The 25,378-nt window shown below is 41.5% G+C and overlaps 1 protein-coding gene across 4 annotated transcripts in view; it reads left to right on the top strand.

Moving 5' to 3' along the window:
* Nucleotides 1–25,378, top strand: part of CDKL5 (cyclin dependent kinase like 5) — a 211,206-nt gene that overhangs the window by 58,203 nt on the left and 127,625 nt on the right. For 3 of the 4 annotated variants that reach the window (XR_009547501.1, XR_009547502.1, XM_060182954.1), the window contains exons 2-3: nucleotides 21,048–21,269; nucleotides 24,880–24,914. Coding sequence is in view for 1 of the 4 variants with exons in the window: in XM_060182954.1 (XP_060038937.1) it covers nucleotides 21,206–21,269; nucleotides 24,880–24,914 (99 nt within the window). In the remaining 3 variants the exon portion in view is untranslated. Of the gene's footprint in view, nucleotides 1–21,044; nucleotides 21,270–24,879; nucleotides 24,915–25,378 lie in introns of those variants that run through there. The other variant, XR_009547503.1, reaches the window with a different exon arrangement.

Genomic DNA, 25,378 nt, shown 5'->3' with positions numbered 1-25,378 from the left:
TCCCAAACATGAGGAAATATATAAATACCATTAACTGTTTACCCCGTCGGTATGATGTAGGGCCCATGTCTATTCATATTTACCATAGGAGCCTGTGTGATCTCTGAGTCTCTGTCAGTCTGAGCTCACAGTCTGTGGTCACAGCTGGGAATATTATAGACTGCACTCATTTCAGGACCCGTCTTCCTTGAGTGGCAGAGTAGGCTGACCCAGCCTCCCTTCAGAGTAGTGGGGCTATCCCTGCCATTGCTGCTCTGCAGTGAGGGCAAGGTCCTGAAGAGGCTCACAGGAAGGTTTCTGATGAACATTCCAGATTGAAGTGACCAGTGATGGTAGAGAGAAGGACTGTTAGAGGTCTAGGCCCATCGTATCTATGTAGAAATCCAAGGATTTCCTGATTAGAGCCCCCAAAGATGGGGTGGCCTGGTAGTGACCAAAAAGGCCATCATTAAAGTGAGCCAGTCTCTTGCCCATATCCAGCTTTTGTGGTCCTTTATCTGACACAGTTAGGCTTTCTCTCAGTTGTTAAATCATTGTCATTTGTTGTATCCAAACCAGGATTGAGTTTGTGGGATCTGGCCTCAAGTTAGGGAGGGAATAGACCTAGCGTTTATGTGGGATCTAAGTGAACCTTAAGTTTGACTGCATTTTACTTGCTTGGTGATTATAATAGAGGTTGTCATAGGGAACAGTAATTGTCCTTTAGTTGATACATACACACACACACACACACACACACACACATCACATTGTTCTTATTAAAGGGGCTCCAAGTATGCTCTGATTTGGGTTATTTAATATGGAATTCACACATTTATGACACATGCATAGTTTTGCATGTGGTATGTGTGGGGAATTAATTAAAGGTGAAAGTGTAGGAACAGCTTGTTGGTAATCCCGTGATAGATAGCAGTGAGCTTTTTCTCACATGTAGAATAGGTGAAGCGAACTTAGTTGTCTCAGGAAGAACTCACCTTAGTATTAAAAGGGAAATAGCTTTCTGCAGGTACACTCATTCTGTCGGATCCGTCAGAGTGTCACTGCATACTGTGAACCAGGATTCAGTCTGAAGACTAGCACCGGCCTAGTGTTTTGGGAAGAGAGACTTAACATAATGCTATGTACACAATTGGAGCTAGAGGTGAGACAGTCAGGAAGGAGATTGACTGGAGAAATAGTGACTGAGAAAGCGCCGGTATAGGTGGATTAGTGGGTCTAGCGGGGACATTGGACAAGGTGGAATTTCCAGAGAGGGTGACTGCTGAGTGTCTGGAGGGAGGGAGGCCACAGCTGGTGTGCAGTGATAGGGCTTGGGCCTGGGGGGAAGAAGGGCCTGATCTGCAGGGGACAGGAGAGGCAGGGCAGGCTGAAACCTGCCAGGTGCCTCTGCATCTGTCTTCACCATGTCTAAGCTGGGAGACCTTCTATGAGTTTGGCTCTTGCCAACTCACTGACCAAAGCAGAGAGAAGGGAGTTTTGGGGAAGTAGGTTCCCAGTTAAAAGTTCCAGTACCTGGTGATTGAAAAGAGAGTTAACATACAAAGCCAAACAATTTGTTGAGCAATCATGGATCCCAAGCTTGGAATAGTGGAGAGGAAGTGTTAGGGAGGTACTCACTGCAAACTCTAGTGTAATCCTGCTTTCAGGTATATATTTTGCAGTAGTTTATGGATACGTGTGCACATATGCTCTCTCTCACACTACCCCTCCTACCTTATGCTTTTGTTCACTTATCCTTTCTTAAATAAAAAATTAAAAAAAAAAAAAGTTCCAGTACATTGAGTGTTTTTTTTGGGGGGGGGCACTTCTTTTGATCTCATCAGGAGTCAGTGGGACTCAACATTTTGAGTCTCAAGATTTCCATTTCCTCATGAGGCCTGAGCTGCATTTGGGGGTGAAGAGTAGTGCCCCAGGCCTTTGTGCTGACTTCCTGATAGGCTGATACTTCAGAGAGAGAAGAGAAAGAGAGCTCATGCTCAAAGGAGCATCTGCTGATCTTCCCAGCTTTCTAGTCCCTTCAGAGGAAGGGTGGGACCTGCAGGGGATGTGCTCCTGCCATTGTCTTTATCACATCTGCCTCCACCTGCATGTTGTGGCCTTTGCAGTCAGGTTGGGAGGGAGCTGGGGCAGAGTATGCAGACACACTGGGCTTCTGGGCCTGCCTCTGGCCCCTTCTCCTGGTTTCCTGTAGGCTGCCGGGGAAGGGTGCTGCTTTCCCCAAACCACTCTCCAACAAAAGTTGAAGCAGATCTCTGGTCTGTGGGATAGAATCCACTAGAACACTTACTAGACTTTTACATGAGAAAGAAAGAAATTTAGGGTAACTGCATTTTTTTTTTGCTTTTGAATTTATTTGATAGGACAGAGAATTTGAGAAGGGAGGAGAAGGGAGAAAGAGATACCTGCAGACCTGCTTCGTCCCCTTGCAGATGGGGAGGGGGCTCATATCTGGGTTTTGCATGTATGCTTAACCTTTGAAATAAACTTCTGTGTAAAACCTCTACTATTTTGGGCGTATCTGCTAGCGCAGCCAAATGAACCACCTCTTAGCGTATTAATGTGATAAACTTTGTGTTATAATTAGGTACTGTCTTAAGGAATAAAATCTTGTTTAGCAAAACATGGAAGGAGACTTTACTGTAAGAATGGAGGGTAACTAACTCCTGGACTCAATTACAAGGAATAATCATACTGTTGCTTCTCTTGCCTTCCTTCCCTCAGGACAGTTCCTGGCTGCTTCAGAATAGCGGCAGAAAGCTCCTGAATGTACCGGGCCCTCTAATCTAGTCTGCTCTAGTGTAATCTAATCTCCAGAGCTAATTACTGCCTAGGCCTCTGAGTTTGAATTTCCATCTCCCAGGAAGAGGATGCGATAGGGCCTGTCTAGCCAAGGCCCCCCCAACCCCCACTCCCATCCCCATCCACTAAGCCATGGACGAGGAGCAGCATCCATGATAGTGTGGGACTGCCTTCCAGAACCACGGGAAGGAAGCCCTTTCCTTTTTCCTTCTTCCTTCTTGCCTGTCTGCCCGCCTGCTTCCCTCCCTCTCTTGTGGTGAGACTGATTGACATATAAACAAAACCCTTGACAATCAAGGTTTTGGGAAATGTATTGTAAAGTGTTTCCTTAATTTTTGCAACATTTGAAAAGGTTTGAAATATTGCAGGAATTCTCTTAGTCTAACCTAGGCCATAATCCCTGAAATTACGTGCTAACACTGCTCAGGAGAGCGCACTAGAATGCCACAGGAGGCCACGAATCATGATATATACCAGGTAGTTTGAAAAATATCATTTCTCTTATTTGACAAGATGGGAAAAGTAAAAGGTAAAAGGTTTTTCTTTTGTGTTGTTTATCTCATTAGACACCCTGATAGCTTAATCTGTTTCAATTTGGTTAAAATTGGCAATGACTTTTGGAATGCTGCTTGGGCTTTGTCCTCCTGGGTGTCTAAGACTGCGACTTATATGTGATGTACAGAATTCTTTTTGTTTATGTAAGATTTTAGGTTTTTATTTCTCTAATATGCTCCTAAAAGAAGCAAGATTACTGTATCTGAATCCAATATGGCATTACCGAAGGAGAGGGAAGGGGTGGCAAGAAGAGAGCTTTGAGGAGCTCGTTTTGACAGTATGTTGGCACTGGAATTTTGATGGTGGGTACAGTGAAGCCTATACGCACATAGAGGTGTGCAGTTGGACTTCCAAGATGTCATAGTATTGTGAGCAAGCGGTAAACCAGTCAGATTTGTCTTAAAAAGTGTGTAGTTATGTTTGTTCATATAACAGATTTTCAATTTTGCTCCTGCAATGTATCCATAAAGGAAGACATTACTGTTCCTTACTAACTCACCCAACTTAAATTCATGTAACAGGCAAAGCGTGAAGGCAGAGTAATGTATTGATGCATGAACAAAGGACCATGTTCAGATTTTTTTGGTGCTTTCTTCATGGTTGATTTCTTAATGTCTATCTTTGGCTTGAGCTCATCCGTATTTCTTCTTTCTTTAGGTCATTTTTCATGTAATCTGGGGCTTTGTTGTAAGGTGTGGATATGTTTATGATTTTTTATATCTTGATGAATTGACCCTTTCGTCAGCATGAAATGTCCCTTTCTGTTTTTTAAGTACGGATTATGGGATTGCTGATGTTGATTATGACCAATTTCAGACGTTATTCAGACTTCCTTGGCTTGTCCCCCCTTTTTTTGTCTTAACATCTACTTACTCTGAACACGGGACCCAACATCTACTTACTCTGAACACGGGACCCAACATCTACTTACTCTGAACACGGGACCCTTGGGCTTGGCCCCACCCCTCTGGAGTAGAGCTGGGTACTGGTGGAGTAGAGAAATAGGTTTTGGCTCAAATGCTACTGATTTGCTATTTTGTAGAGGTTTAGTAGCTTTTTTTCCCCCCTTGAGTAAATGATTCTGCACTTGCCACCTACACTTACGGCAAACGAAATACATAATTTTGGAGCTCCTCACAGCAAGGCTTGGGAAGTGATTTTCCTCAGGGAAAGGTATTTCACATATTTGAAATAAGAATATTTATCATCTTTGACATGGCTTCTTTATCCTTTGATAGTAACTAATCGATAGCACACTGCTTTAGTGTGCAGAACTCTGTAACTCATCTGATCTGTATTTGAGCTTTTGGGAATGAAATCTCATTAATTTCCATTGCTCAGGAACACTTCAATTTGCAGGCCCTCTCCCTCTCCCTGGTGTGAGTGTATGATTTCTGTGGCTTCTTCCACGAAACCTTTTAGGGCTAAAGATAATAGAAACGCATTTGCTTTTCTTCCAAATGAAATGCTTTGCAAATAACTTCAGCAATTCTGCTTGCAGATGCACTTTGATTTGTCAATTCCTGTTTTTGTCTTGGCGAAACAGAAGATGTTTTACTTTACACAGTTAGTTGACGGCGTCTTCACGTATGGCTCTATAAATTCTCAGTAAATTGATAGCAGAATGCGTTTTCAGAAGTGGCTCTGGAGTCAGCAAAGTTTTAACTTGTTTATGCTGAGCAGACACATTTCCAGTGACATTTCCAACATATCAAATTAAATAACATGTCTTTGCACATGATCTGAGTGCTGCCAGAACTGGCAAGGCTAAAATATTGATTGCCTTAAAAATGTTTTACTTACTTTAATAAAAATATTGCTCTTAAAAAATGCTAACACCTTTTCAGGACTCTTATTATTCCTTTTTGGTCTTGACATAAATCATTTGTCTCCTTTGGGGAATCTTTTAAGTTCAGGCTCCTAACGATAAATCCCACTCCATAAGAGGTATTAACTTTCTCACTGCCATCATTGATTGTGTTAGATTAGTGCTATTATTTAATGACTAATGATGGTTGTTTTTTTGTTTTGTTTTGTTATGAGGCTCCTATACATCAGAAACTATAATCTCGAATTCTCACAGTTATCCTGTAACTGGGTAGTACCAGTCCCTCTCAGTGAAGGAAAAAATAGACTTAAAAAAAGATAAAATGGGGGCCAGGCGGTGGCACACCTGGTTAAGCACACACATTACAGTGGGCAAGGATCCAGGTTCAAGCCCCTGGTCCCCACCTGCAGGGGGAAAGCTTCATGAGTGGTGAAGCAGGTCTGCAGGTCTCTCTCTCTCTCTCTCCCATATCATTTCCCCCTCCCCTCGCAATTTCTCTGTCTCTATTCAAAATAAATAAAGATTAAAAAATTATTTTTTAAAGAAAAAGGTAAAATGACTTGTTTCTGGTCATGTGATTCACAGGGTGAAAGTCAGCCCAGATATTTCAGTGTGGGCAGAGTAAGAGAGATTCAGGTAGAGGGAGAGTTTGCCAACAAACTCAGCAGCCATGGCCGACATATTATTATCTTCTCAGTGTCTCCATCTCTCACCTATTTGCTGGTTTTTCAGTTGCCACTGTGCCCTTGAATGCATGTAAATGTCTCAGTTCTGTGTGCCTTTCTCAGGCTTCACTGTTGCTGTGTTGGTAGAGACAGCCAGCCCTTAGCTCTCTCAGTAGCTTCCTGGCCTCTCTCAGTAGCTTCCTGATCCACGTCTCTGCTCCAACCCTCTTGCCTTCACGGTGTTTTATAAAAACTTTGATCTAAACACTGGTTACTGCCCACCTACAAACTTTCTCTTGATTTAGCTTCATCTGTGGCAGTAGCCTTAACTTTTTGTAAAGTAGTTGAACCCTGTCTTTAGATATCAGGGAATCAAACTTTGGGATGCATTGGATCCACCTTCCGGTGGTGCATCCCGTGAGTACCCATTCATTGGGGAAACTGACGATCCTTCCTAGCCGACTGAATCCACATGGATCCCAGTCACTTTCAAAGCCATTAACTGGCTATGGAAGAAGGGCAAACGCTAGAAGAAGAAGGGAATCATACCTGTGACACTGCAAACAAGGACTTTCATGGATTAGTCCCTGCCTCCTTCCTTGCCACCCCTGGACTTTTGCCCTGGATTTCAGATAAGCAGAATGACTTGAGTTATACAAACACTTGGTGTGTGTGTGTGTGTGTGTGTGTGTGTGTGTGTGTGTGTGTGTGTCTCCTGCCTCTTTTGGCCTGTACCATGAATACCCTGAATAGCTTTACCTGTTTCATCTATCTAATCTATTCTTGTCACAAGAATGTCACCTGAGTCTCTTGGGTTTGTTTTGCTAGCTAACAAGATGACTTCTGGCTGAGGCTAACTTCAAGATGGGGCCTGGTCACCAGATGGACCAAGCCAAGAATAGGGGGTTAGAACATGTACCCCCATCTCTGGGGATGGGGTGGGCACTGGAGATTGAGTTCAGCCACCAATGGCCAACTGTTGGTTAGTTGTGTGCCTGTGTGAGGAAACAAGCATAAAGGACCCCAAAATGTCAGGGCTTGAGGGGAGCTTCTTGGCTGGTGAGCTGGAAGATAATGAGAAGGCGGTACACCCTGTAGGGGGAACTTGGAAGCCCTGTAGACCCCCATCTGCCACCCTGTGCATTTCTCCCATTTGACTGTCCCTAGGTCGCATCCTTTGATGCACTGGTAATGGTGTAAAGCATCTTCCTGTATTCTGAAATTCATTCTAGGGAATCATAAAACCTGAGGAAGGAGTGATGGGAACCCTGAAATTTATAGCTAGATCAGAAAGTGACTTGGGGACCTCAGTGTGACTGGCCTTTAAAGTGAGAGAAGTTTGAGGGACTGAGGCCATAAAAGTGTGGAAACTAAGGGGCTGGGTGGTGGCACAACCTGGATAAGTGCATATGTTACAGTGTTCCAGGACCTGGGTTTGAGACCCCAGTCCCCACCTGCAGGGGGAAAGCTTTGCGTGTGGTGAAGCAGGGCTGCAGGTGTCTCTCTTTCTCCCTCTCTCTCTATCACCCCATTCCCTCTCAATTTCTGGCTGTCTCTATCCAATAAATAAAGATTTAAAAAAAAAAGTGTGGGAACTACCTCTGGATATGCAGTGTTAGAATGAATTGTAAGACATGCCATTGGTTTCAGTGTGACTTGACCTCAGTTTATAAATGGAAGCCAAGGCTTTAAGAGACCACTCAGTAGAGTATTTGGTATGAGAAAAAACTATAACTCAGACATTTTCTTAGCCACATTGTGGATTTATTTATTTTCAGATATGGAGGGAGGGGGAGGGAGAGATAGATTGATTCAGAGAGATAAAGAAACCATAGCACTGAATCTTCTTTCATTGTGGCAGAGGCCAGGCTTAACCCTGGGTCTTGAATATGGCAAAGTCACACACTATCTAGTTGAGCTATTTTGCCACTCTGGGTATATTCACTTTTTAAAGCTGTAGATTTCCTAGAGGATGGAACCTATTTCTCTTTCAACATGAACATTTCTTTATTATTAGTCATGTGTACACATCTCTTTTGAAATCGGTTGAATGCTGTCATTAGTTAATAGCCTTGGTGAAATTGCTTGTAATTTTGACTGCTGTTTGTTTGAGCAAAGTAATATTGCTCATCCAGCTAAAGTTAGTAGAGCAGCTGAGGGAAGTACAGGACCTTTAGCTTGATTTTCTTCAGTTTCTTCTATATTTTAAATAGGACTCAAATATCTATGTAAATAAAAATAACTCCTCCCAACCTATTTGGAAAATATCCCAGACTTCTTTATGCCTTGCTGCTGTCTAGTCATTATTACCAATTTTCTTCCCCTTTAACATGAGAGACCCTCCCAGGAATAACTTAACTACCAGATGTTTGGCCAGCAGCAGAGCAGTTATTCTTGTTTTGCAACTTCCCTTCCATCCCCCCCAAATTGGTTGAGCGGTAGTCACTTCATTCCTTCTCTTGCTCTCGAATGATTCATCTCAGTTGCTCTAGGAACTTAGCTTGGTAAGTGACTTGGAGCCATAATGAAAAGAGAGAGGGTAAAAATATATGTATTTTATACTAGTCCCCTTTGAGTTGACATTTTTGAACTGAGTTTTTTGATACTCATTTTCAGTCTGAGAGCTTCCGAGTCTTTAGCAATGAATTATGAGACTTGAACGATAGATGCAGCCTCAGAGATCATCCAACAGAGGAGCCTTACTTTTTAACTGAGGAAATGAAAGCTGTTGAGGTCAACTGTAAATCAGATATTTTGACCCAGCGGCTACAACACAAGGCTGGCGATGTGGTAGAAGATCCATTTGTGACAGCCACAACACCGTCTGGCCTGGAAGCTGCCTTTGAGAATTTTCCAGATTTATTGACAGTGCTTGAAGTTGAACTGACGTCTTGGGTACCAAGACATACTACCTGGGAGGTGGTACAGTGGATAAAGTGTTGATCTCTCAACTATGAAGTCCTGAGTTCAGTTCCTGGCATTGTATGCGCCAGAGTGACACACACTGTCTCTCCTTCTCGTAAATGCATCTTTCTGAAAACACAAACAACTGACACATGCAACGGCAGGAATCAAACTCAGGTGTGCAAGTCCAACACTTTCTCAACTGCACTAACCTCTTGGGCTGCTAAGTAAAAACACACTACCATGTCTTTGTATGCCTTTTGATTCATGGATTTTTAAAACTTCTAAAACAGCGCTAAACCTCTTCCAAATACAAGCCTCTGGTGGGGCCACAGTGTACAAAACCGGTATGAGTGGTATTGAGTTAGATTATAACTTGTATGAATTTGACTTAATGGGAAAATAGAGCAGAAAATGAAAATTGGTAAAATGTTGGGAGCTGGGCAGTAGCGCAGCGGGTTAAGCGCAGGTGGCGCAAAGCACAGAGACCGGTGGAAGGATCCCAGTTTGAGCCCCCGGCTCCCCACCCACAGGGGAATCACTTCACAGGCAGTGAAGCAGGTCTGCAAGTGTCTATCTTTCTCTCCCCCTCTCTGTCTTCCCTCCTCTCTCCATTTCTCTGTCCTATCCAACAGTAATAACTACAACAATAAAAAAACAACAAAGGCAACAAAAGGGAATAAAAAAGAAATACATATTAAAAAAAAAGAAAATCGGTAAAATGTTGTCTTAGAGAAAGTATGTATTTTACATTCATGTCTGGCTTAAAAAGAAAACTGGACGAACACACCATGATTCATTTAGTCAGGCCCCACCAGGGAGGCATGTTTCTGCATGTTTGGGTTGCTTCCATTGTTTTTTTTTATTTTATAATTTTTATTTATAAAAAGGAAACCCTGACAAAAACCGTAGGATAAGAGGGGTACAACTCCACACAATTCCCACCACCAGAACTCTGTATCCCCTCTCCTCCCCTGATAGCTTCCCTATTCTTTATCCCTCTGGGAGCTTCCATTCTTTTATGGCCAGTCCTGCAGCAAGTAATGTATGTTCACTCCGTGTGCGCTTCTGAGGAGGACTTCTTGGCAATAGAGTCAGAAGATGTCTGTTTTCACGTTTAAAGGATGGTCAAAGTGGTGTTCAAAAGGACGTATCTCCACCAGCAGTATTGGAGCAAACTAAACACCTTCGTGCTTTCATTAGCATGGCATGTTATGTTTGGATGGTCCAAATCTGAAATGTGTCTCTGTGTGACTTTAATCTGGTATGTAAGGTTGAGCGACTATGTCTATGTGCCAGGTGTTTCTTTTCCTAGGAACTACTTGTTTATCTGTCACCTTGTCCAGTCTGTCCTAGTGAGCTTTCCTGCCTCAGGATGTTAAGTCTTTGTGATGGGCGTTGGATTCTTGTTCCCTATGGCTCTTCCCCTTTGGGTTTGGTCCTTTGTGCTTGGATGGCGCTCTAAACCCAAGCCCTGTACTTTCTCCCCTCCCTTCTTAACCTGCTCCTTTCCTAGTCTTCCTGGAAGTCCCAAAGGGCAAGCTCCGGAGCAGGAAGTTACCCCTGATTCTTCTCTCCTCCCTCCCCGCCTTGAATCCATCCACAGTGGTATTCGTTTTCTCTCTAGCTGTAGTCCAAATCCAGCTGTGCTACTGCATGCCCACACCTGCCTTTTGTCCTCTTGGGTGACTGCAGTGGCTTCCTGCACCTCCCCCTTCAGGCACTTAGCCATTGCCTGCCCTGAGGCTTCTGTGCTCCCTTCAAGGTGCAGATCATCTGGTAGTCATACCACCCCTTTAACCCACCCCTCCGGGTGTTATTCAGAGCCCTCCAGTGGCTCCTTCCTCTCAGGTGAAGAGAAAACTACTGCAACTGCCCTGTTATGCTGGGTTAGTCACCATCGCACCCAGTCCCCCTGAGTCTCTTGTGTCTGACTCAGATTATTCTCTCCTGGGGCAGCCCACCATGTTGTCCACCACAGATGGACGCCACTGTTGTCCAGCAGATCTCAGCTCACTCGCTCCTTTTTCTGTTAGGCGGGAAACCTCCGCTGCAGGTCCTTGAAGCACCTTATATCTCTTTTTCATAGCACTTTGTATGCATGACTTCCTACTTAAAATGCGTGATGCTTTGCTAAACTCCACGGGCTAAGGGGGCTTGTCTGTTTCCTTTGCTGACAGGCGGGGTCTGCCACCCTGCCTGCTTCTCAGCACACAGAGCATGATCCCTGGATTTTAAGCTTCTAGCTAGAGTTGACAGAATATGCTGTTTCCCCCTTTCTGAAAAATGTGACCGCATCTGCTCTTGACCAGTGTATTATCATCATCATCATCATCATCATCATCATCATCATCATCATCATCTACTTACTAACATGAGAGAGAAAGAACCAGAGTGCCAGTCTGGCAAATGGAATGCTCCCATACCCACTGTGCCACCTTGTGGGCCGCTAGACTAGTGTTGCGCCCCCCCCCCCCCATATCTTCTTTCTTCTTTGATTTCCTCAGAGTAACAGCAGCAGTTCAGCAATCCCATCTCCTATGTCTGAAAGCATTTCAGGGCTGGATAGATCTAGATTGATGGTCTTAATTTCATCGAAAACCTGTAAGTGTTCTTCAGTGCTACTTGACTATGGTTCCTTCCACCCTTTCTCATCAGAAGGTAATTTTTTTTTTGAAGTAGAGGAAAGTAACTCAGACATTTCTGACTTACATCAACCCAACAAAGTCTGTGGTTCCCTAACCTCTATTAAGCTTAACTTAAATTATGCTGTTTAAATGCGGAAATCAGAGCAAATCAATTCCATCAGGAATTGATAGCTGCATGACCATAATGAATGTCAAATAGTATATTCCTAATCTGACCCCTAAGTTTCTTTGATCCCCTTCAGTTTCCCACTTCTTTTTCAGTCAGAACCCTGAGGACCCCAGAGTCTCCAGAACTGAGAGCTTTGCAGGGCTGGCAATTCTTGAGTAGGAAATACATTGAGTTGGTACTGAATTTCCTGCCTTATGGAAGGATTCTTTGTTGTCCTTTCACTGCTCCAGGATTACTTTTTAGATGGGGGTGGGGGGTGGGGGGGGTAGGGGTGGAATGGGGAGGAACAGGACCATAGCACTGAAACTTCCTCCACTATGGTTGAAGTTGGGCTTGAACCTGGGTCTCACACACAGAGTAGCAGTGCACTATCCAAGTGAGCTGTCTTACCACCCCCTTGTGGAAGTATTCTAAAAGCATTAAAGAAATACTAGAGAGGCAAGCTGTCCATTTGAGAGTTGGAGGAAATTTATGCTCTTAAACTGTGTGTATGTTAAATACCTGATTTAATAAAGGGAGCTGGATTGCAGAGGAAGGCTTGATAAATCAGACCATTCTACTGAAGGATTAAAGCAAAATGAAGATGCAATTAGTCATATGGTTCTAGGAAGAAAACTAAGCAGGAGTGTATATATGATCTCCTTACTTATCATAGCCAACCTGGAGAATTCTTTACAAGAGAGTACTTAGGGTGGTTGTTTTATAAGGCCGGTACTTTCCATGGAAATGGTTTCTTTCTGTACAGGGATCACAAGTTTTAAGATGCTTTCAAACCATTTGAATTATTTTATTATAACAGAAGTTTTGTCGTGTACCAGATTCATTCCTGTGCAATTTTCAGTGACAAAATGGTTCTCTCATTTGTATGTATAAAAACAGTACCAGAAATGGAAACAAAACTCATGATTCAACTGATTTTGTACTCTTTGGGAAGAAGCGAAGACCTGTTGAGATGAAAATTATAATTTCAGCAACAAAGGGAACATTCAAGGCCCAGGCAGCTGCTAAATTCAATAGCACTAATATCTGAACTAAATTATAAGCCTTATGCTTCTGTCAGTTCTCGTAGGTTCTGTCAGTTTTGTCACTTCTGCTTCTTGCCAGTGCAGAGAGAAAATTACTTACATTGTGTTTCTTAGTGTAAGACAAGTCCGCTTTCAAATGCATTTTGTTATTTGTTTACAAACCCCTCTGCTTATTAATCAAAAACTCAGATGAGTGTGTTAGAACTGTTTAAATAATGTTTAATTTTAAGGGGTGGGGATATTGCATAATGGTTATGCAAGAAAACCTCGTGCCTGAGGTTCTCAGGGCCCAGGGTCGGTCCCCTTCTCCACCAAAAGCTGGAGCTGAGCAGTGCTCTCTAGTAAAATCACTCAATAAATACACAAATCAATAAATTTTAATTTTAAGCTAGAGCACTGCTCAGCTCTGGCTTGTGGTGGGAAGGGTTGAACCTGGGGTTTTGGAGCCTCAGGACTGAGCATCTCTGCATAACCATTAGAATCTTGCTGTTGGAGGACATTCTTGTTTGATTAGTGCAAGGATCTTTCCTGCTGCCAGATTTCCAGGGACTTCTTCCTGGCCCCTGCTGGCCCCTGCTCCCTGCTCCCTCCTCCCGCCTAGATTCCAAGCCTCCTCCATTCCCTGAGTTGCTCCAGCTCTCCCAGTCTTTGCACCGCCACGAATGCTTTTACAGTCCCTGTTCTCATGGATCTTATAGGAAACAGATCTCACTTCCCTAGACAGGTTTTCCCCAGAGCATCCCAGTGACAGGACCCTTGCTGTCAGTTGCCTCAGCTCTGTGACTCAGGACTGTTTTCTAATGTATGGTCAGCTTTGTTTGCAGTCTCCTCCCCAGGCTCTGTGTGTCCCTGATGCTCACTGCTTAGCCCCTGGGTTTGCTGTGGGCTGGCGCTCTGTAGGTATCTCATAGATATTTACAGAATGAATGAGTAACCACTGATGGGTCATTGGTGACCATTTACCGCTAAGCTGAAATCATTTTTCTTTTCACTTCTCCCACCGATCACAGTTCTTCCCCCAGAAGCTCTCAATCACCTCTTTTTCAGTTTTCACTCCCTCCCGTCCAGAGTCTTCTGACATTGGGTGTCAGCCATTTCCCTTCAAGACCAGACCTACCTGGTTTCCTGGGCAGCTTCTCACCTGTCTGGCTTTGAGGCTTTGAGAGTGCAGTCCTCACCCAGCTTGTCCACTACTGGAGTGTCTGTTTCCTTGTTACTGCTGCGATCTGGACACAGAACAAACAGTATGTGGGATCTGAATGAATGAATGAGAGAGAGAGAGAGAGAGAGAGAGAGAAGAGGAGAGGGAGATCAGCTACATTTTGTTGTTGTTAATGTAACATAAAATTGCTTTATCTTTGATAAAAGTCACTTATTTGCCCAAGGAAGTCTTTATGTATGATGTCATCAATAGACTTGTTTGTTGTTTAAAAATATGAGGCTGGAGGAAGCACTCATCAGGTTGGTCTTGCCATGTCCCCACCCCCACCCCCAGAGAGAGATTAGGGGCTTGAACCAAAGGTCCCAGGTTCAATCCCCCAGCAACACCATATACCAGAGCTGAATAGTATTTTGGTTTAGAAAAGAGAAGAAAAGAGACGCCACTGTTGTATGTGTTTTCTGTTGCTGTGTGATGAATCACCAGTCAGCAGCTGTACACCAGCTCTCTGCTCTTTGAAGAAGCCTGCCTTGGTGTGGCTGGATTCTGCTGAGACTCTCACAAGCCTAAACCAGCATGTTTCCTGGCCCCTGGCCCCTATTCCCTGCCCCCCACCCCCCAACTCCAGTTGATTTCTAGCATCCAGCTCTTTGTTCTTTTGAGCTCTCTGTTGTTTGTACACTTTCTAACCTGTGAGCTTCTGATCTTCCTTGGTATTTTCTTTGCATTTATTTTGCTGTTTTTTTTTTAAGCCTCTTGAGAATACTGATCCTTAGTTCATTAATTTTCCCTGAAAAATGTGATAAACATATCTGAACCTCCTACCCTCATACCCCAGCATGGCATCAATTTGTATTTTTTGCTACCTTAATGTTTACTGTGATTTCTTCTTTGATTTATGGAATATTTTTGATAAGATATTTCTTTCCAGACACATGAATATCTCCTGCTTATTTTCTGATTTTTTTGGTCTGCTTCTATTGTGGAATGATAACATCCTTGGCCTTCACTTCTTGCAATTGGTTCTGAATTGTGTTATTATCCAGTACATTATCAGTTCTCGTAAATGGCCTGTTTGTGTTTGGGGGAAAAGGTATTCTGAAGTTCTTTGCTACAGTTTATTTGGTCAGGCTTCAAAAACATGTTCAAAATGTTCTGTCCTGAAATTATCATCTTTAGACTGTCCATTATTTGTTGTTCCCTTTTGTTGTTATTCTTTCAGTTCTAGAGTTACAAATTTTTAAATGTGGTCTTTTCACCTTTTGCACCTTCAAGTTCTGTCAAAATGGCCAACCTTCGGGCTTTTATCCTCCAGGCTATTCCTGATGGTTCTAATATTATAACTCTTTCTGGGTCATTCTGCTTCTGTTGTTTCCTGTTTATGGTGTCTTACTGCTTTGTGTGCCTGGCTTTCTATATGTACTGCACAGCATCAGTGAGCACTTACCCAGCAGTTTGGGGAGACCTAGGTTGTTATCCTCCCGCAAAGCCCCCCGCCCTCGTTCAGCAAGGGGACTGGTGGCACCACCAAATGGAATGTGGAGCCACCTCGACCCATTTCTACCACCCAGATGACATCTAGTATAATTCAGGCCTGTCCAAGGACTGATTTTGTCTGGTTTCCTTTGGCCTGGGAGTATTGGTTTTAAATAAGCAGTGGCTTAGCACACTTCCTTCTTCTTCTTTTTATTTATTTCTTTTCTTTTCTTTTCTTTTCTTTTTGCCTCCAGGGTTATTGCTGGGGCTTGGTGCCTGCACCACAAATCCACTGTGCCTAGAGACTATTTTCTTCCCTTTTTATTGCCCTTGTTGTTTTATCATTGTTGTGGTTATTATTATTATTATTGATGTCGTTATTCTTGGCTAGGACAGAGAAATGGAGAGAGGAGGGGAAGACAGAGAGGGGGAGAGAAAGATAGACACCTGCAGACCTGCTTCACGCCTGTGAAGCGACTCCCCTGCAGGTGGGGAGATGGAGGCTCTAACCTGGATCCTTGCGCTTTGCACCACGTGCGCTTAACTCGATGCACTACCGCCTTTGACTTTTTTTGCCCCAGGATTTAGAAGGGTTTCTTCTAGAGCAAGTTGGCTTTCCTTACCCACTTTTGTTGCTCTTTAAATACCTGTGGGCTAAACCAGTTTTGAGTAGTTCAGATGACGTTTCTTGGCCCCTCCCTAAGGGGGACAGGACCGTCTTGATTTCAGCTAGGTAATCTTTCACAATTTTGTCAAGTCTTTGAGGGATTTTTAGATTTAAAGAATTCCCTCCAGCGTTTGTATTTGTCCAAAAGGGATGTTTCATCCAATTTATTTAGTTATTAGTTTTAGTTAGAAATTAGAGTGCCTGAGGCTTTATGTCTTCAAAAAAATCTGATAATCAGCATTATCCATAAGAAGATGCAGTGAAATCAATTTGACGTATAGTTTTTTTTTAATCTCAGATTTCCTTTGAAATGAGCCATAACGTTATTGGCAAAGAGTGGAATCTCGTAAGTGTATCTTGGGTGTTCTTCCAAATCAGCCATAGAAAAATCAAAGAATGATTCATTCTTAGATGCATTCTGAGCAGCTCTTACCTGGAATGCTGCTCACGTAGAAAGAACTTTGTGCAGATGGCTCCTCCTTGCTGGTGGTATTTCACTTCCAATGTCACCTTTTTGGAGAAGCCTTTCTGTCTGGGTTGCTACTCATTTCCCCCTCCTTATAAACCTGTGGCAGTGTCTGCAAATAGTGTGCTGTGTGTTCCTCATACCAGCATGAGAGCAAGGGCCTTGCCTCTCTGTTCCCCAGCCGTGCTAGGCACTCAGAAATTGTCAGTAACTGAGCAAAGGAAGAGAATAAAACCTTATTGGCATCCTCTTCTCTAAATGTCATGACGATCTTTTAACAAAGGATTTAAATCCTATTAATTTTCCCTTTACATTTCTACTTTCTCTTGCCTTCCTTTTTTGGGGGTGGGATGGGATATGAAATGGAAGATGAGATGATAAGGATCTGACCTAAAGTAAATGTTCAAGCAACAGAGGTATATTTGGCATTAGGAGCAGCTGTGACTTTCTTCTTACAGGTTGACTTGAAAGATCCCAGCATGGCTGGAGGGAGAGACTAGGCAGAGATGATACCAGCCCAAGAGAGGGAAGGGAAAGGCCTGGTGGCGCCCCTGGATTTAGCCATTAGAGGGCGCTGGTGTGACCTGGCTTCTTCTGAAGGCTGCGGTGGGGGGGAGGGGGGGTGAGCATGGAGCTGGAGGGATGAAGCTGTCTGCTTCTGGGCTCATATCAGTTCCCCAGTTAATTTGTCACTCTCTGTGCCCAAGTCTCCCCGTTTAATCTCTAAAACACCATCCAGACCTCAGGCATGTGGTAAAGCTTTACAGCATTCAGCTAGAGCCTGCTCTCAAGGTTGAGCCTTGTCATTTATTTCTCCTCCTCCTCCTCCTCCTCCTCCTCTCCTTTTCTTTTCCTTAAAATTCAGGAAGTTGTCATGTATATCTGGAACTCTGCATATATGTATATGTGTACATGGCTGTTGGAAAAGTCATGCCTTTTTTTCTATGCAAAAAAGGTGTCCTGACTTTTCTGACAAATATATAATATCAGCTTGTCTTAATTCTTCAAGAAACCTTGTTGGGATTTCGATGGGAATTGCATGGACTCTGGATTCACATTGGGAGAGAATTGTTATTTTTATAGCATTATTGAATATTCTGGCCTTAAAACTGGAAGAGTTCCATCCACTCAGCTCTCCTTTAATGCTTTTGAATAAAGTTATATAGACATGTAATAGAAAAAAAGATATAATAGAAGTATCTTTTATTCCCTTTAAAAATATATTTTAAGTTAATTTTGGTTAGAGACAGAAAGAATTTGAGAGCTAGGAGGGACGTGGAGTTCGAGAGAAACACCTGTAGACCTGCTTCACCACTCGTGAAGCTTCCCCCCTGTAGGTGGCGACTGGGCCTTGAACCTCGGTCCCTGCACATTGTAACATGTGTGCTCTGCTAGGGCCACCACCACTGGCCCCCAGTGCTAAATCCTCTTCTTTTAAAAAATATTTATTTATTTATTCCCTTTTGTTGCCCTTGTTGTTTTATTGTTGTAATAATGCTAAATCTTCTAAGCATTTTCAAAATACATTTTTGGTTTCATACTGTTTACAAAAGCAGTCAATAGTTGTGTGTCAAGTTGTATATTTAGCTACCTTGCTAAATATTATACTTTTAATAATTCTTTTGTATTTTCTATGTAAAGGGAAATCTCTATACATTCTATTTTACTTTTCACTTTCTAAGCCTAGGTAATTTATTCATTTCCCCCCCCCCCACATTTTCCTAAACTGGCTAGAACTTACCAGGATAATGTTTAATAATAACGTTGACAATGTTTAATAATAATGTTGTCATGTTCTTAATTTTTCAAGGGATTAAGTCTAAAGATTATAACATTTAAAATAATTTATTGTAGGTTATTGTTATGCATTTTAATCAGAATATAAGCATTACAGAAGTATATAGTTATAGACATCCTACTTAAACTTTTTAAACAGTTTTTTAGAATAGCTATGTAGTTCATATTCCTACTCCGTGTACAAAAAGGGCACATTTCACTGTGGCAATATATATTGATACCATGTACAGTACTCTTATTTTTAAAGCATTCCAAGTTTCGTAGACAACAAATAATTTTTTAATTGGTTCTGATGTAATTTCTTTTAAACCAGTACTTTATGTTGGTGCAACTGTTATTCTTTAGTTCCGGATAGGTTTTTGAAACAAAATAGCGTACTTTGAAAGAGTTACAGATTTCCTGTTTTATAGATCCTTGACCCAGATCTCCCACATGCCAGCACGCACCACATCTGCGCTATCATTCTCTTCTTCCCTTTTCTTCTGTACACAGAAGCAATTTTTTTTTTTCCTTGAACACTTTGTTGCAAACTTTCTCAAAACCTTGGTCTCCTTTCCTTGTTTTTTTGTGTTCTAGTTTTTTTGTTTGTTTGTTTATCTTATTAGACTTTTATTCTAGAGCTTCTGGGTTATTTATTTATTTTTTAATTTTTAATATTCATTTATATTAATTTTTCTCTTTTGTTGCCCTTATTTTTTATTGTTGTAGTAGTTATTGTTGTTGTAGTTGATGTCGTTGTTGTTGGATAGGACAGAGAGAAATGGAGAGAGGAGGGGAAGACAGAGAGGAGGAGAGAAAGATAGACACCTGCAGACCTGTTTCACTGCCTGTGAAGTGACTCCCCTGCAGGTGGGGAGCCGGGGGCTCAAACCGGGATCCTTATGCTGGTCTTTGCTTCGCACCACATGTGCTTAACCCACTGCGCTACCACCTGACTCCTCATTTATTTGTTTTTAATAAAATACAGTAATCATAATAGTTACTCATCTCAAGTTGACATGAGTACTTGACATGTACTCTAATGGTCATCACACTTAAGTCCAGTCAACATGTAGCACTGCATATAGCTACAATTTTGTCCTGTGAGCACTTTTAGGATCTATTCTCTTAACAGCTTTTAAATAAACACATGATACTGTCTTACTAATTGTGGCCATCATGCTGTATATCATATCTCCAAGATGTTTCTTTCCAGAAGTTAAACCTTTTGACTGCCTCGACCCATTTTACCATTTAGAACAGGAACATAGTTTTATATAAGCATGATACTTTTACCCAAATAAAAAATATATATCATTGACACACAAATATTTGTTTAATATGTAGATATTTAAATTTTATCAGTCACTATGAATAGCAAAGACATCTTTTTTTTTTTTGCTTAGGTTCCAATCCAGTGTCACACACTACATTTAGGCAGTGTGGCTCTTGGTCATCTTTTCTGGGACAGTTGTTGGGTTGTTCCTTATCGTTGAAGACCTAGCCATTTTAAACAACACAGACCAACCATTTAGTGGACCACCTCCCAGTTTGGTTAGAAGGAGGCTTTTCTTTCTCAGAAGGAATGTCCTGGAGTGATCCTGGTGAGCATTTTGTCAGCAGGCTTGGGACGCTGGCTTGTTCTATTTTGACAATGTTGACTTTAATTTATGTGATGCCTGGCAGGACTCTTACTACGCAATGAGATTGCTGTTTTCACCTTCGTAATTAATAAGTGTCTTGTAGGAAACCGATTCGAGGCTGGATAGCATCCTGTTTTCCAACAGACTTTCTGCCACTAGTTTTAGCATGTGCTGACGGTACTTGCCTGAAATTGTTATTACCTGGGCGGTTGCAGCTGTGCATTGTCTAATCCCATCACTGTATTTATTCTTTGAGGTTGCACCTCAAGTAAGGCTTTTCATTCTCTGTTAATCATGCCACTAAGTGCTGGTGCATCTTAACTTACCTGTATCGATTATAATCTGCTACCCGCCCCCCCCCCCCTTTGGGTGCTGAGATGTTCCTCATATAACTAGTGGGAATCTCTTCAAGCTGACTGGTGAAATTTTAGATATGTCCTCACCATTCTTTGAGCACTTCCTTACTTTCTGGCACCACAAAAATAGATCTTGGGTTCATACTGTGTTAGGTTGTTGGAAAAGTCATGATGCATTTTTGCATAGAAAGTCAAAAAAATATGTCATGAGTTTTTTTAACATCCTAAATTATTTTTCCTGACATAGCATAGGAATTATCCATTTTTCTAAGGAACCCTTGGAAATATATATATATATATTATATTTTATAATTTAAATATATATATTGTAATGTACCAGCTGTTCTTAAGGCTATTGGAGTGCCATTTCCTCTGGAACTAGGGAATGTCTATACATTTATGTGTGTCAGAATTTGCACATATGTTTCTCTTTCTACCTGTCTGCATTAAGAACCAAGCTGTTTGCTAAACACTACTTGCTAAAGTTACATGGGGTTAGGTTTCCCCTTTCTCCTCAGTGTGCTACTCATCCCAGGTACAGTTAGATAGATGTTCCTTTGGGTGCCAATTTCCCTCCTCCCTCCCTTCCTCCCAATATGGAACAGGCAGGAGAAATAATTCACCTGATAGGACAGCTGCCTTGTCCTGCGTCCAGCAGAGTTCGAGGCCCAGCACCACATGAGGAGGCCTACAGTGACACTAGGGGCAGCTCTGGTGCTATCATGTCTCTCTCTCTCTCTGAAAAATTTGACCTAGAGTAGTCATGAAATTTGCATACACCAGGCCCCAGTGACAGAAAAAAAGTTGAAATATTAATATGGTTTTAAAGGGCCTGTACAGGAAAAGTAGGCTATGCTGTTAAAGTACTGAGCTATGGAACTGAATGTCTCTCACTGTGTTTGTTCCTACAGGGAAATCACTGACTGTTTCACCTCAGAACAAATATGTGAAGTTCCTGTAAAAGTTGCTGCTTTTGGACATTTTTTCTTCTCCTTACAACACAGCTTTCTCAGAAGTTCTCTTTGGATGCCATGTTTTGTGGCTTGCATCAAAAGAGGAGTTTGTCTTCATGAAGATTCCTAACATTGGTAATGTGATGAATAAATTTGAGATCCTTGGGGTTGTAGGTGAAGGTAAGTGTAGTGTTTCTTCCCTTTCTGAGCCATATATAGTTACAGCTCCCACTGAGATGGCACTAATTCAGTGTTACTGATGCAGTGATTCTGTGTACTTGTAACAGTAGTTACTGTTGCTTATTTAACATACACATACATATACATGCATGCATCTCAATTCAAATATATGCTTAAGAGTGAAATGTAAAAATAAAACTGGGCAGGTGGAATAGAGCATTTGGATGGTACGCTAGAGAACTGCTAGGCGCGTGACCTTGGTTGGAGTGCTCCCTACCCATTGAAGAAAACTTCGGTGTTGTGTGGTCTCTCTCTCTCTCTCTACCACTCTCTGGCTCTTTGCCACTATTAAAAAAAAATCTTAAACTATCTGGGTTACTTTTCAATTGAACAATTAATGGCATTTGCATCCCCCCCGATGTATTTATTAACGAGAAAGAGAGAGACCCAGAGCATCACTCTGGCACATGCAGTGTTGGGTATTGAACTCAGGACTTCATGTTTGAGAGTTTAATGTTCTATCCACTGTGTCACCTCCTGGGCCTCTGAAAACCTTTTAAAGTTCAACACTTGAGGAAATTCCTAAGGTTGCCTTCTATTCATTCTTTTCATATATGTATGTATGTATGTGTGTGTGTGTGTGTGTGTGTGTGTGTGTGTATATATATATATGGAGGGCTACACATCTTTATGTCAACTAGGCTTATTTCAAATAACAACAAAACTTATTTGCATAAGTTCACTTTTACTTGATAATATGGTAAATGAGTGAATAAATAATTTCCCTGTGTCTTTTGAGAATGACAAAACCCAGTTTCATAAATTCCAAGGCACACAATTTTATGATTTTATAAATATTTTAACATTTTATAAATCTTTTAACACTTTTAAAATCAGAATGTGTGTTATAATATGTAGAATGTCATGGTTAACTGGCAGTGTCCCTTTCTTTGTGGTACACAAAATAATCTTTATAATCAGTGACACTGATGCAATGAAATACAGTCTTTGATTTTTTTGTAGGACAGAGAGAAATTGAGAGGGGAGGAGCAGAGAGAGAGAGACTTCATTGCTCATGAAATGTCCCACTTTCAGGTGGGGAGCGGGGTTTCAAACCTGGGTCCTTGTGCCTGGTACTATGTCTGCTCAGCTGGGTACACCACCACCTAGCTCCCGGTCTTCCTGATTTTTTCTTTTTAATTTTTTTTTCTTATCTTGATGCAAGGATACTTTTTGAAGATTTTGATAAATGATTCTGTCCACAGAGGATAAGTGATCATAGCTATTGATTTCTCGGCATTTACAGCTTTTGGTCAAATTTTGTAAACGTTTCATAGCTCAGAAAATTCAAATGAATTCTGAATTTCAAAAGAAATTTAAGTGGCCCAAGAGGTAGTGTGGTGGCTGAAGTGCTAGACTTAACAAGAATGAGGTCCTGAGTTCAGTCCCTGGCACTGTCTGTAACAGAATATTTGGGGCTGTTTTCCCTCTCTTTTCCTCTCCCTCTCCCTCTCCCTCTCCCTCTCCCTCTCCCTCCCCCCATCTTCTCCCCTCTCCCACTAATAAACAAATGAATCTGTAAAAAAAAAATGAAAATAGAAGTTCAAACATTTATGTGAATAGCAAAGGTGTGCTAGACTTTAATAGTAAGTTGTGAAATCCTTTCAGATAAATAGAAACAATTAAAATATGCACTAATGATGTGGTACTTGCTTCAAAGTCTGAAGTTGAAGTCAAATAGAATCTTCATCAGTCAATTCTTCTTCTCTGTCTTCATTGGCATTCTATAAACATACATTCCCATGTTTCAGTTACTGTTCTATAATAGCTCCCTTTTAGTTTATGAAAGCATTGCCAGTAGAAATGAACACAGTCAAACTACTGACTAGAGAAGGTCAGCACATAAGGGTACGATAGCATTAAAATGCTTAAAAAATTTAGTATTTTCATTTATTTATTTATTATTGGATAGAGACAGAGAGAAATTGGGGGGGGGAGATAGAGAGGGAGAGAAACAGAGATACCTACAGGTGGGGACCAGGGGCTTGAACCCAGGTCCTTGTGCATTGTAATGTGTGCAATTACCCAGGTGAGCCACCACCTGGTCCCTGATGCTTCAAATTTTGAACCTAAGTTTTTCTGGACCATTGCCTTGCCTTAGTGATCAACTCAGATCAACACTATCAGACTCTTGTAAGTCAGAATATGTTAGTTTAAGTTGTCAGAACTATCATTACCATGTAGATTTTCTTCATAAACTACTATGTGGAGAGAGAGACAGAGACAGAGACAGAAAGAGAGAGAGAGAGAGTCAGGACACTCGAAACTGTCAACCAAGCTACATTTCTGTCACTTACTGTGCATTTTCACCCCTATTAAAGAGAAGAAAAACTGGCCCAGCCGTTAGGTGAAGATTGCCTGGTGATTGTTGAGTTTATGTGGAAGTGATTCCATTCTAACTATGATAATAAGATTCACCCATCTCCACCAGAGTGAGGGAAACTTGTTGGTGTTCCTTAGTCTCAGTTGGAGACAGATTTCCCACATCATCTTCCTCAAGTCCCCTTCTCCCTTTTCATAAGTATATGCAGTCTTTGCCTGTCTGTTAACATCAGTGTTCTCGACAGTTCTCCAAACCTCAGTGATCATGGTACATTTTGGTCATCCTAATTAGGTTTTTCACAACATAACTTTAACTTCAGTTAAGTAGATGCCTGTCAACTCTGTCTTGGAGTAAATAGTTTAATGTCTAGGTAATAGGATAAGCTAACCAAAAGGTAACGATTAATCTCATCAAAATACCTTAAAAACAAAAAAAGTGGGAGTGTTTTTCTGTAAATGGCCAGAGAGCCTTGAGTTGCTGTGCCCGTGAATTGAGTGTTTATGGCCAAAATATTTATGGTGCCTGCTAGTTATTAATTGGAATGCTGGAGCCTGTATGGTTTTGCCAGCTAGGAAAACATTCCAGTGTTCTAGAAGAGGGTTTAATTGTCTCATAGGGACTGAGAACATAGTAGGCTCTGTGCTTCAGCTTGTTAGTGAGGAATCCTTACCTCCTAATTTTTTATGTTTCTTAGAATATTTTGAATTAATTTTTAGTTACTCTTAAAGTGTTTTTTTTTTTAATTTACTCATGAGAGAAAAGAACCAGACATCATTCTGGTACATGTGCTGCCGGGGATTGAACTCAGAACCTCACACTTGAGAGTCCAATGTTTTATCCACTGCGCCACCTCCCGGACTGCCACTCTTAAAGTTCTTAAGTCTAGATCTTCAGAAATTTTAGACTTCAATAAAAAAAAAAAGTCTCAAGTGAAATTTTCTTTAAAAAGAGAAATATTTTAAAATATTCATTGGAGGAAAATAAGATAAAAATATTTGTTGGGGGAAATGGGTTGCTTATATTCTTGGTTTATAAAATGTATATGATAAAAAACCATGTTGAACTTGGATATGGCTCTTTGCATTATCACTGCAGAATCGTGGCCCTTTAAGAACAATCAGTGTAGCATGCTGTTAGTCAATGGAACTTTATCTGACCTTTGACTTCTCCAATAGCTATAGTTGGTATACATACATGCTTCTGATTGTTTACTTCTTTTTATTATAGGAGCCTATGGAGTTGTACTTAAATGCAGACACAAAGTAAGTGCATGGCTTTGAAAAATTATATCATTTGTATTTCTGAGTGTTTTGAATGTTTGGAAGCTAATATAGTCTTCTGTGCATGTGGGCATCTGGCTAAAACTGGTTATGATGATGCTTAATGAGGTAGAATTAATATGTGAACCTGGAAGGCAGAGACTGCTTTATTCTGATTTGGTAGAGACTAGCTCTCGGCAGCCACAGCCACATGCTAGTCTCCCTCCCCCCCCCCCCCCAACCCACTTATATACTGGTGAGAAGCTGCCTAGTGGCGGCAGGGGAGAAATCAAGGTAGTGACACATTTAATTCATGTTCAAGTACTTATGAGCAAGGAGTAATCATTCAGTCAGCATTTTCCAAATAGACCCAGTAACATAGATTGCTTGATGGATTTCAGTTCAGATTTGGAAGAATAGTGGTAGGTGTTTGTTTGGTTAGGAAGTAAGGCTTGGGATAATAATGT

Source organism: Erinaceus europaeus, chromosome X, assembly GCF_950295315.1.
Source record: "Erinaceus europaeus chromosome X, mEriEur2.1, whole genome shotgun sequence".
Taxonomy (NCBI): domain Eukaryota; kingdom Metazoa; phylum Chordata; class Mammalia; order Eulipotyphla; family Erinaceidae; genus Erinaceus; species Erinaceus europaeus.
The sequence above is the reverse complement of the archived record's forward strand: the minus strand, read 5'-3'. Positions and strand labels throughout refer to the sequence as shown.